At 45.9% G+C, this 12971-nt stretch overlaps 1 protein-coding gene across 5 annotated transcripts in view; it reads right to left on the bottom strand.

Annotated features, from left to right (window-relative positions):
• Tmem131l (transmembrane 131 like) overlaps positions 1 to 12971 on the bottom strand; it is a 166018-nt gene that overhangs the window by 148029 nt on the left and 5018 nt on the right. For 4 of the 5 annotated variants that reach the window (XM_026384757.2, XM_026384760.2, XM_026384761.2 and 1 more), the window contains exon 3: positions 9126 to 9169. In XM_026384757.2, the coding sequence (XP_026240542.2) occupies positions 9126 to 9169 (44 nt within the window). Of the gene's footprint in view, positions 1 to 9125; positions 9170 to 10589; positions 10608 to 12971 lie in introns of those variants that run through there. The other variant, XM_077803609.1, reaches the window with a different exon arrangement.

The raw sequence follows: 12971 nt of genomic DNA, 5'->3' as shown, positions 1-12971 counted from the left end.
AAATACTTGCACAAACTGGACAAAAAATAAACAGGGCTGGAGGGAGGAGCAACGTGTGGCCCTAAACCCATGTTTCTAAAACCAGGCTAAAGGGACAATCTGTGAGTAATTTGTTAAAACTCTTCAGTAAATTTTGAATTTTTTTTTGAAGAATTGTCACACTTATTGTTTATTATACTTTAATAACTACAGGCCGCTATTTTGGAATAGCACTGAGAAGAACTTCAATAAGCAGACAGAACTTTCTTATGTCATTAAACAGGTTGCAATGGCCATCCTAATACAATGGTCTCTAAAAACGCAATCCTGAAACACCACAGCATCTGTGAGATTCTGTCTAGACTACCATAGCGATTATTTGCAAAGTGACAACATTCTTTTCTTACATTGGGGGCAGGATCACAATACACTAGAGTCATATTTCACATGTGGAAGACTCTTAACAACAAACTAATAATTCGATAACAATTCATTTAAAATAAGTAACAAGATCCCAGGAGACCCCATTATCCTAATACCGGTGTTCCTAGACAGAGGATACTGCCTTGGGAAATCTTATTTGTCCTCTGAATGTCGAAATCCCAAGCTGTGCTGCCACCTCCCACAGTGAGAAGCCTGGTGTCATACTGCACTTAGAACACCTCCTCACAACTAATCGATGTCGCTGCTGCTATGTCATGATACACAGGGACCCTGTGACAAGGCTAACAGAGAGCGAGCCAAAGCACAGTGCCACTGCATAAAAGCAGCCTAAAAGGACCAAATGTCCGTCTCCCATCTAGCCATGGGCTTTCCTGATGAAATTTAAGTCAGGTTGGGGGGGGGGGGGGCAACACACCCAAATCTCTCTCTTGCTTACAATGCTCTTCTTGTCTGGAAACGCCTCTCTCAGCCTTTCATCCGGGGCTGGGACCTCCAGGGGCAAGTCTTCCCGGGCTGCTGAACCCGCCCAGCTCTTTCTTCAGAATGCACATCTGACTCAATGGGTTCCTAAGGTTATCTGCAGTTAAAGTCCTGAGATGTGCAGCAGCAAATAATCAGTGGCACGGGGATGAGATTAGGCCTTTCAGTCTTGCGCTATCTCACCTCTCCTAAGGGCAATCCCAGTCTAAAGTAGGGGATGCCACAGTTCTGGATTCAGCACGTTTACCTACAAAAGCCAACCTCTCCAGACTGCGCTTCCACGTTTTTAATTCAGTAGTGGTGACATTAGTAAAGTGTTTTGTACGTTTTCATTCTAGACTAATGCTTCAAAATTCTTAGGATTAAAGAAGGATTAAAACTTCTTTGATATGGGGGTTACTGCTTTATACATCCTTTTCAATACAAAAATACAGATGGACACAAACCTAACCACAGCAAGGTCTACAAAAAGATAGGTCTAGAGCAGCGACAAATTTCGATGAAAGGATTCTGACTCTGCGGTACTACTTTTCTAATTTATTTCAATTGAAAGCTAAATAATAACATAAGTGTTTAAAGCTTTGCTAAAAATTACGCAGCCTCCATTTTTTTAAAGTTTTTAAAAAGGCTTTTGTGCCTGGAGAACTATTTTAATATATACCATAAACCTTGCTTAAAAGCCTACACTGTATTAAGGAGAAAACCTAAATTATAAAATTGATTCTAGTCAAAATTCACATTACATTGTTAGCGCACTGTGTGGCAGGAGCCAAGGCACTCATTCTGCAAAACCCCTCAGGGCCCACGCGAACCTGCCAAAGGTTCCACCGGCTACCCAGGACCAGAGCTGACACCCATTCTCCCTAAAAACAGGCCAACTACCTAACTCAATTGAAAAACCACAATCTCTAATTCTAATATCAATGCCACAGCTTCAGTGACAAATTCAGCCTGCAGCCTTGGAGGTGGAGAACCCGAAGAACAGCAAGTAATCAACATGAAACTGGCTTCTATACCACCAGCTTCATCCCTGCGTTTCAGCAGGTCTTTGCTGGGACCTTTGACGGAGACTCAGATGGGACCTTTGGTATCCTGAGAAAGGCAATTTCCAGGAGTTCAGGATCCTGTGCCAAGGAAGTACCAGCAGGATGAAGGGAAGCAGGCAGGACGGGAAGAGTGTTTTGGCAGAGAGAGAGGCGAACCGAGTCTGTGGGGCTGAAAGGAAGCGACAATGGGGGAGGGGGCAGAAGCGAGGTGCAGGACCTCGATCACAAAAGGACGTCTGTCTACATGCTCAAGGGTCTGTACTTTATCCCAGAAGTAACAACGTGGTTCACAAAAGACAGTTTTTAAAGGGGCAGGGAAAGATGTGTGCTTTAGACACCTCACTAGGTGAGAACACCGAAAACTGGCTGGGTGGCTACGCAGAGGAAGGGAGAGGGCATCTGAAGTCCAGTCACATCCAGTGACCCCTAGGATGGGAAGGGTGTGAAGGAAGTCAAGGGGGCCGGAGCCGTCGTGCACCAGGAGGGTCTGTGCTGGGGGACCAGGGACCCAGGAACTCGAGTCAGGGCACATTCATTGTCCCTGAAAGGCGCAGGGACATCTCAGGTGGCAACTGAAAAACCTGGGCAGAAGGAGGGAGGGAGGGAGGGAGCAGACGGAAGGGTAAAGAGAGAAATAAAGAGAGAAAGTAAGAAGGCCAGCCAAACACCCCCGGGAGGTCATTCAGGGCGATGACGTGGTCGGGAGAGAAGACGTCCACCATGAAAAACCCTGGGGACAGTTAACCAGTGTCAGACCCATCAACAGGTGAGGATCTTAAATTTTCCAAGGAGAACAAAGAACAGCGGAAAACAGTTCCCTTCCCTGGGGGGGCTCTGAGCGACTTTCTTGCCAAAAGGAAGCTTCCCTCAGATTTAAGTCCTTGCTGCCTCCAAGTTTCTCCTTCAGCATGTCATCGGAGGGGCCACTGGAGTCCCTTCAGGTTCTGGCTCGGGATTCGTCTTTGACCGACCTCACACTGTTTCAGGAGAACGCGTTTTGCTGCTGTTCCTGATAAAAGTGCGTTTTAAAAACAGGCCAAAGCTGCGAGGAGGGGGCGGTGGAGCAGGAGCCCCGCGTGCGGGAGGCCCTGGGTCACCCCCAGCACCACGGGGGACAAGGGCGGGAGAAGACGTCACAGACCCTGAGCCCAGGCGGTCCGCATTTGTGACTTTTCAGAACATTTCAAAGCGGAAATAATACTCCATTCATATTTTGTCAATACTTCCAACTTCTCATATTCTAACAAATAAGGCCTCTGGGAGAGCAGAGCTTCCTCCCCACGGGGCATCAATTCCCGTCAGAGCCCAAGTCGGGGCTCATCTGCTCATCACTGAACCGCCAGCAGCCATCTTTCTTTCTCAGCCAAGGACTAGATTGCTGCGGACATTTGAGAACACCCAGGAGAAAAGGGGGATGGGGAGGAAGGAGGGAAGTTTCTTAATAGTGCTTTCCTGGCTTTCGACCAAACACAATTACATATACCCACAGAAGATGAAGTCAGCATCACACAGACAGAGTCTTCAGGAGCCCCAGGACCCTGGGAGCCTCCCCAGCCGTCTAGGGTGACAGGCCCGCTGCCGCTCCAGAGCCTCGCCCAGCTGGGCAGGGGTCTGGGTCTGGTGCCACCGGGGGCAGACCCCAGGGGCAGCGAGACAGCAGAACCACCCATACTCTGGGGTGACGGGGAATGACTGAAACTGCTTTTCACATTATTCTTTGCTATTATCATCAGATTTAATGTTCTAGTTCCTAGCTAGCAGTGGCTTCTGTACAGGAGCTCTTCAGAAATGATGTCTTCATCTTATTTTATTGATAAATGGTGGCTTCACTGACTTCAAAGTCCAGCTGACTATCAATAGAAGTTGACACTGTGGGGTAGTTCTTACAACCAAAAAAAAAAAAAAAACCCACACAAAAAGTTTTTAAAAGGTACAAGGAGATACTAAGAACTTCATAAATAAATAAGATCAATGATAAACGACAGGGCAAACCTTGTATTAGATGGAACCCAAAGTGTCATATTCACAAGTCTATATTAATAAATTATTGACTGTGTAAATAAGAGGGATCAGACAAATTCCCTCCCATACCAAAGAATTTCAAAAACTGTGTTCATACGTGGCTTAGTTTCCACTTAATAATTTGACTCGAAAAAGGACCTTGGTCAGGTGACGAAGGTTAACACCAAAGTGATAATTCATGCTGATAGTACACACCTCTGACATGACGGGATGACAAGGACAACCTATTTATGTGGTCCGCCTCCCCCAACCCATGCCCCAATGTAACCATGAGAAAGATACCTCACAAACCCACACTGAAGGACAGTTAACAAAACATCTGACCCCTACTCCTCAAAACTTTCAACATCATCTAAAACAAGGAAAGGCTGACAAATGAACAACCAAGGAGACATGACGACCAAAAGTAATGTGGTTCCCCTGGAAGGGACGCTGGGACAGAACCCCAGAACCCTAGGTCTGAAAGTGCAAGACCCTATCAGCAGACGAGGAACTTTGGGGTTTTGCTAAAAAACAGTTGTAAACCAAAGTATAGATATCTACACTGATATAAATGAATGATCGCCTAAATAAGGGAAGAGAAGAATCTCCCATTCAGAATTTACAATAATCTGAGTAGGTGAAGCTTAACTCCACTTGATGACTTGCCTCCAAAAATGACAAAATGGCATCAGGCAAACATGAGTGAAACGGAAGAGTGTGGGGTTCGGTGCAATAATGTACCAATGACAGTTCCTCAGTGGTGACCGACGTAGCAAAGTCATGGAAGACATTAACAACAGGAAGCTGGGTGCAGTGGAGCAGACCTGCAATCCCAGCGGCTTGGGGGACGGGGGAGGGGGAGGAGCCTGAGTCAGGAGGATCGAGAGTTCAAAGCCAGCCTCAGCAATGGCGAGGCACTTAGCAACTCAGTGAGACCCCATCTCTAAATAAAATACAAAAGAGGGCTGGGAATGGGGCTCAGTGGTCCAGTGCCCCCGAGTTCAACCCTTGGTGCCTCCCGCCAAAAAAGACATTAACAATACGGGCACACTGAGAGCATACAAGATATGTGATACGATCTTGGTAACTTTCCTATAAATTCGCATCTATCCTAAAGCAGAAGGTTACTTTAAAAGTAGCAAGGCACTAGGGTAGGTTTTGGGGAAATTTTAAAAATTAATGAACAATGCCAGGTGTGGTGGCATTTAGCGAAGCCCTAAGCAACTTAGTGAGACCCTATCTCAAATTAAAAAAAAAGAAAAGAAAAACAGGCTGGAAATGTGGCTCACCAGTGAAGTGCCCCAAGTTCAATCCCTGCCAAAAAAATCCCAACTCTGCCATAGAATGTAAATGAACAGTAAATACTTTGGTGACTAACCAATAACAAAACATCACACTCAGGTAATTCTTAGAGCTCTAGAGTCTGCGATTTCAGAAAACGGACACAAGTTTTCTAACAGCGGCACCTCAGTCAGGCCATGATCCTGCCTTTATCCAGCAGGAGCAGATGCAGGCCCAGAACAGCCCAGAGGACCAGAGAGGCCAGAAGTCGAGTCCGAGGAAAGTGACAAAGAACAAAAATAACAGAAAACACAGGAATACCTGAAATCAAGAAGATAAACATAAAGCAAGGCTAATCAAACCATAAACCACCGTCTACGAAGTTTTCGAATCAAGGAGGAGAGGATGGAGAATGCCTAAAGTGTAAGGCATTTCTTTGGACGACAAAAATGTTCTGAATTTGACTGTGGTATTTTTTCAACTCCGTGAATGAGCACTTAAAAAGGGTGAACTGTAAGATATGTGAATTATACCCCAATAAAGTCATTACCAATAAGTAAATCAAGAGGTGGCAACCAACGTGGGGAAGGGGGATAATGAGGCCCAAACCCAGAGTGCTGGGCCTCTGAGCTACCTCCCAGCCCTTTCATTTATTTATTTTCTATTTTGAGACAGGGTCTCACTAAGTTGCCTAGGCTGCAATCCTCAATGTTGTTTTGCTTTGTTTTCAGTTGTAGATGGACACAATACCTTTATTTTTTTATTTAATTTTATGTGACACTTGAGGATCAAACCCAGTGCCTCAGAAGTGCTAAGCCCCTCAACATTGATTTTAATGAAATGAAAGAGAAAATAGAGTCCACTGCAGACAATAAAGGTGAATGCTATTTTGTGAAACTTTAATTCATTTTTTAAGGAAACATAGGTACATGTATACATTCACAGATCTCTCTCTCTATGCCTGTAAGCACAAAGTTACGAGGGCAAATGTCTTACTGTCAGCACAAAGAGCTCGAAAGCCACCATTCAAAATCATTCATGAAATGCTCTCTTGTGATGCACACCTTCTGATCATCTGAGGCCGTGTCAAAAGATCATTGAGACTGAAGCCTATTAATACACCTTGAAGTTCACCAGAAAATCGACAAAAAGAAACTAGTTCTGATTAATAAAAAGGAAGGCTGATCTGTGGCTCAGGGGTAGAGGGGGTCCCCACTCAGTACCAGCAAGGCCCTGGGTTCAAATGCCCGCTGTCCCAAGAAAGAGGCAAGAACCACATCCCCAAAAGAACAAATGCCAAGGCACAGGCAGCCAGGCACCCACGGCTGTGCTCGCCCACACCTGGGTCTGCAGGCCAGGCCTCCCGAGCTCCAGACGCACACCACCCGCTGCCTACCTGCCACCTCCACTCGGAAGTGTCACATCAAGTCTGAGATGCCTAGGAGACAACCAAGCGGAGTTCCGGATTTCCCTCCCACTAAATCCTTTCCCATCACAGTCATCACCTCTCAGATGCTCAAGCCAAAGTCTAGAAACCTCTATTTCTCTTTCCTGCATATGCCACACTGATCCAACAGCCATGAATTCACCCCACCCCAAAAATAACTTCCCATCTCCCTCCATCCCCCCATCACCACCCTAGCCTGAACCAGCCTAGCAGTCCTCACCAGGTTTTGTCCCACAGATCCGAAAAGGATTTTAAGTTGTCCCACGTTTAAAATTTTATGAGTTTTAATGGTTACAAAAATATAATCCGTCATACTGCACTGATATTTCTAATACAACTCTTAATCACTTTTAAAATATATTCAATGAGATCCAAATAGCATTACAATGATATCCACCATTATGCATTTCTAAAAATACACAAAGAGGCTCTTTTGTACCTGGATATTTTATGTTGTTCCTTTTCCTCCATGAATTCATTTTCATTCAATTTCCCCCAAAGAACTATAACTTAATATATCTATACACAGCTGGGCACACTGCCACAGGCCTGTAATCCCAACTACTCAGGAGGCTGAGGCAGAAGGATTGCAAATTTGAGGCTAGCCTGAGCAACTTATCAAGACCCTGTGTGTACCACTCGCCTAGCCCATATGAAGCACTAAGTTCAATTTCCAATAAAGAAAGAAAAAAACTATACCCAAAGCCTTTCGTACTTTTGCAACAGAACAATGGATATAAATTGAAATGTCCTGTAATCACAGGATCTAAGTGCTAAGTTTTTCTGAATTATCATTATAATTTTTATTAACATACAACTGATCAAACCAATAAATTCTGATAGGTAATTAAACATAAATAAAATCTGATTGAAAATGCATCCTACGGGCTGAGGTGTTGCTCAATGATATGTGGAAGGCCTTGAGTTCAATTCCTAGGTCAGGAAGGAAGAAACAAAGAACCTGCATCCTTTAGTGAGACAACACAACTGTCTTTTCTCCCTAATGGGCTCATACGAACATGATTTGCTGCTAGAATGAGACAGGTTTAGTTAACATCCATGTAATCTTGTTTTTACTGTCCTTTTTTAATTTTTATTTTTTTAATGCTAAGTATTGAAAAAGCTTGTTCACACAAACAGATATGAGTAGAACGAGTTGTTACAGCAATGGCCCGTATTACCTAAACTCCAAAAACCACACAGTGGCCTATCATTAAACGTAACTTTTGATGATCCATAAGCTGCAAATTGGATTGTGTACTCACTCCTTCAATTCTGTTTAAAGCAAGGACTTGGAAACCACCAGGAGTCTTAAAAGAATGTGTCTTAGCTAGAATAATTTCAAATTGTCCCTTTGTCTGCCCAAGAGGAAACAAACAGGATTTAGGACTGGGTGAGAGAAAGGCCTTTATTTTAGAAATTAGAGAAGTGAGATTGTGAAAATTGACGTCAAAAATAACTCGCAACCTCTGACATATTGATTTCAGAAGATTCTATGGGCATCTGGAAACCAATTCTCTGAAATTATCCTCATACTAAGTGCCACTGAGTCTTCATGCACCTCCAAGAGACCAGAATCCTACTTTGACAACTAACCAAAACTGCCCCAAGATATTCTCTTAAAAATGTAATTTACATTTTTTTCATTTGATAGCTCCCTGCTTTAGGAACTCAAATAAAACTCAAGCTCTCTGCTGAGACCTCTAAGGTCGCACACCCCTTTCTCTACCCGAACCAACACCAACTTTCCCCAAAGCTCTTGGGCTTCCTGCCACACTTCCAACCTCAGGGCCTTTGTGCCTGCCATTCATGCTGCCCCAAGCACCGGCCCTCTGCTTGCTAGGTGGCTGCTCCTACTTTCTCCAATTGTCAGCTGGAATGTCACCTCCCAAGAGGAACTTCACCTGACTGTGTGCTGTCTACCACAAGAACCTAATGCTTGACAGTTCTTATCATAAACACAATTATTTTGCTTACAGTGATGTCTGACTTCCCCGTTACACCCAGAGCAGGTCTAGTTCAATATGTCAATGTTCAGCACCCAGCAGTGCACGACCCCAACCGATGTTCGTCAAGAAGACGGAGGGCGTCAGCCTGCCATGGGAGAAGTGAGGCTGGTGTGTGGCAAAGACAAGGGGGTTTTCCAACAGCCTTCTGTACCACCTTCTTTTAAAACAAAGTCATATTGATTGTTAGAAATCACAAAGGCCAAACAGAAAGATGACTATTACAGATAATTACGTTAACAGGTACATACAGATACTTCAGAGGTACTTCAGAGCATCCTGAGAGGGCCAGGAAATTCAGCATGCAACTATTTGCCCCCCCGTTTTTTCCTTACCTCTGTTCTTTCTTTGTCTCAGAATATTTATTAAATTGTCCTTTTTTCAAATTTGTTTTAATTAGTTACACACGACAGTAGAATGCATTTTGGCACATCATACCTCTGCTCTTGAGAAGGTTCCTCCACATCCTCTTCAGACTCACCCTATTGAAAAAGAAAACGCTTTAACGGCTGTTTCAAAGGAACACAAAGTCACCAAAAGACTCTCACAGGGTGATCTTGTTACTCTTGTAACAAGAGTCACCGGCCCAAATATTCCATAGGTTATTTATTTAAAGAACACCACTGTCATGACAAGAATTTTAAAGAACATAAACTGCCAAGTGGTCCCTTAGAAAGTCACGGTAAGAAAAACAGTTTCTACTCATTTAAAAACCGTGACTGAAAAGTAAGCTCAACAGGAGACCTCACCTCTCTTCACAGCCTTGGATTAACGTGTAAGTTTAATCACACCAGATAAAGTTTAAGGCTAATTAAATCCCCAAATACAGAAAATGTATTCTGCTGAGCTCAGAATCTTCTTAATGAGTGAAAACCTGATACATTCTGACACGGAGGTAAAAAAAAAAAAAAAGCTGATAACTTGATAAGTGACATGAATACCACACTCAAAAGCTCTCCCCAAACCATCCACCAGACGCACCAGGAGGAAATCTGACCTCATTAACATACGGGAGGGGGAAAAGAAGGAACTGAAAAAAAAACACAAGGTCAGGCCCAAGTAATTGCTGCTGCAAGGGGCTGGGTGCTGGGTGCTGGGTGCTGGGGATAGGCAAGCTCTGGGCGCAATGTTCTTTCCGCAGACACTGCCAGCCTCCTGGGTCCTGGCCCTTCCGGATGCACCAGCTTCTCTCCAACCGCCTCCTGGCACTTCTGCCTCTCTGGCCTCTCCTCCCTCCCTTCACCCAGGCTCCTGGCCCAGACTCCTCGGCACCTACCCCCTCAGCCTGTAACCCAGGGTTGAACCACAAAGCCTGAACCCCTATTTGCTGCCCCATCTTCTCACTCCACACACCTGGGGGGACTCATGGATGCCCATCTTTCCACAGCCTCAAACTCATGCGGTTTTCCCAGCACAGCACCAACCCAGGGCAGGGACTGCCAAGACCCCGATGGCTTCCTCTACCACTCACGGTCCCATCTCGAGACACCTCTGGGATGGATCAATGGTCTCAACCTGGGCTCCTCAGAAACCATTATCTCCGGCACCAGCAGCAAAAAGCTTTTGATGGCCAACCCGCCCCCATGGGCTGAGGGCACCATCACTTTACTTGACCCCAGGGGCCAAGCCTTAGGGTCACCTTGCACAGCCCCCCTCCCTTCCCCTTCAGGGACAGGCTCAGACCCGTTCTTTCTTTCTTCTCCACCCGGTACACACGCAATATAGCCCACACCCTCAGCACCCCAGGCCTGGACCGCCCGGAGACAGGGCTTTCTGCCATGCTTTATGGATGCTGCCTCCAAACAACTCTGTGCATCACCAAAGACACTCCCCTCCTCCAGGTCAATCACACAGTAGGGATCCAGACTCAACTGCCTCGTTAACCCCTGCTCAAGGACTTACCATGGCTCCCCCGGGCTAGTCAGACCTGCTCCAAGCTGTTTTCTTGTTGGTTTTTTCCAGTACCAGGAATGAACCCAGGGCCTCTCACGTGCTAGGCAAACAGTCTACCTCTGAGTCATACCCCCACCCCTCTTCAAGATCCTTCCCAGAAGGTCAGCACACCTTCCCACAGGCCTGGACGTACCATCACCTACTCCACCACCAACCTCAACAAGCTCTGGGGTACAATTTTAAAGGTCACTGTAAAAGCACTGACCTGCATTGTCTACCATATGAGGTTCCTGGGTAGACTCCTGTCACATATATTTGCCATTACCCATCTCTAAGAGCCTCCCTCCTGCCCTCAGCTTTAGGAAAACCCCTGAAATACACACTGGCCTATTCTCTCAGTTCCTACATTTCTGCACTTGAAAGCTGTCTCAGGGTATTACCAGTCTCATCTCTCACCAACACCACCAAGTTCTCAGAAGGTAAGGCCCAATCTTGTAATACCATTCTCCCCGCCCCACAACCCTCTTGACTGTGCCTCAGGGCCCTTGCACTGACGATTTCAACTCCCTCACTGCTTTCCACAGGCTGCCTCAAGTATCTCCTCCTCAAAGTGGCATATTTTGACCTCTTAAATTAAACCTGCAACTCCCATCACCACCTCATCCTCCCACCATAAAATTTATGCCCCTTGAACAGATCAAATAATTTATAGCTTGCTTCTCCCCACCCACCAACCCCCTACCAGTGCTAGGGATCAAACCTAGGGCCTCACACACGCTAGACAAGTTCTCTACCATTGAGCTAAATCCCCAGCCAGTCTTCTGGGTTGGGGTTGGGGTTTTTTTCCAGGACTGGGGGCTGAACCCATCGCTTCACAACCAAACTACATAGACAGCTGTTTTTTAAATTCTGAGACAGGGTCTCACTAAGTTCTTCTACCCAGGCTGGCTTCAGGTTTGCTATCCTTTTGCCCCAGCCTCCCAGTCGCTGGGATTACACCACCATACCTAGCTAGTCTAGGTTTTGTCTACCATCCCTATGACTCCACCTAGACTGCAAGCTCCGCAAAAGCAGCACCCCCTGGCACCCACAATAGTGCATGGCGCAAAACTCGAGCTCAACAAATGCCTGCAAGGCCGAGCACAGTCCAGCCGCCAGACACTAGTGGATGCCACTACATCTGAAAACATCAGGAACATCAAGATAGAACGCGAGGGCTGGGACTGTAGCTCAGCGGAAGAGCGCTTGCCTAGCACATGGGAGGCACTGTGTTCCATCCTCAGCACCACATTAAAATATTAATTAATTAAAATAAAATAGTTCAGCACTGGAGCCCTAGAACAGCATGCCTTCCACCCCCAGCACCACACACACACACAAAAATTTTTTTCCACTGAGACACACAGCTGAGGCTCAGGCTGTGCAGCTGAAGCATCATGGGTTCAAATCCCACCACTGCTACTTTCTTATTGCCTTGGACTGGTTATTTAACTGCTCTGTGCCTCGCTTTCCTCAACTGTAAAATCAGGTGGGATTTCATAGTTGTCAAGTGTACAGATATGAGCTACTACTCACACCGTACTCAAGTGGTGTGCACAGTAGTCAGCCCATTCGTTACTATTTTTCCAATGTTTACAGTGGAAGTAGATTAAACCAAAAATAAACCTTGATGACAAAAAGATTTCCAAATACTAGTCAATGATTCACTGACTGGAGTAAGATGTTATTACATAACCCAGTACCTGAAATAATAAAAAGGACCCGAATGTTCAGAGTACCATTTCCTGTTTCACTTTCTACCAATTTCCGTTATCTACACCCTCAGACTTAAAAGGGGAGAACACCAACAGGACATGGTCCTATTAAAGGCAGAGCTTTTCTCATTCACCACTGGATCCCAGGGGTTGGGCAGGGCCAGGCCAAGGTCAATGTTTGCTAAACGAACAAACAGGCCTAAGTACAGCTCTGAGCCGGCCCAGCCCAGGCCCAGCAGGCTCCCATGTCTGCTGCTCAGTGGCTCCTGCTCAGCACCTTCTCCGCCTCCGCATCCCTAACCAGCGACAGGGAGCATCAGCAGTGAGTCTTCATGGACAAGTCTCAATGGATTGGAAGAACAGGTTCTAGGCTGCCCTTCTTACTGAGAGGACTGACACAAAAATATCAAGCAATAATAGGAGCCGGGTACAGTGGCACATACCTGTAACTTGGGAGGCTGAGACAGGAGGCTTCCAAGTTCAGGGCCAGCCTCAGCAACTCAGTGAGATACAGTCTCAAAAATAAAAAGAACTGGGGCTGGGGATGTGGCTCAAGCGGTAGCGCGCTTGCCTGGCATGCGTGCGGCCCAGGTTCGATCCTCAGCACCACATACCAACAAAGATGATGTGTCCGCCG

This window comes from Urocitellus parryii, chromosome 10 (genome assembly GCF_045843805.1).
Source record: "Urocitellus parryii isolate mUroPar1 chromosome 10, mUroPar1.hap1, whole genome shotgun sequence".
NCBI classification, from domain to species: Eukaryota; Metazoa; Chordata; class Mammalia; order Rodentia; family Sciuridae; genus Urocitellus; species Urocitellus parryii.
This window is presented reverse-complemented; position numbering and strand designations above follow the sequence as displayed.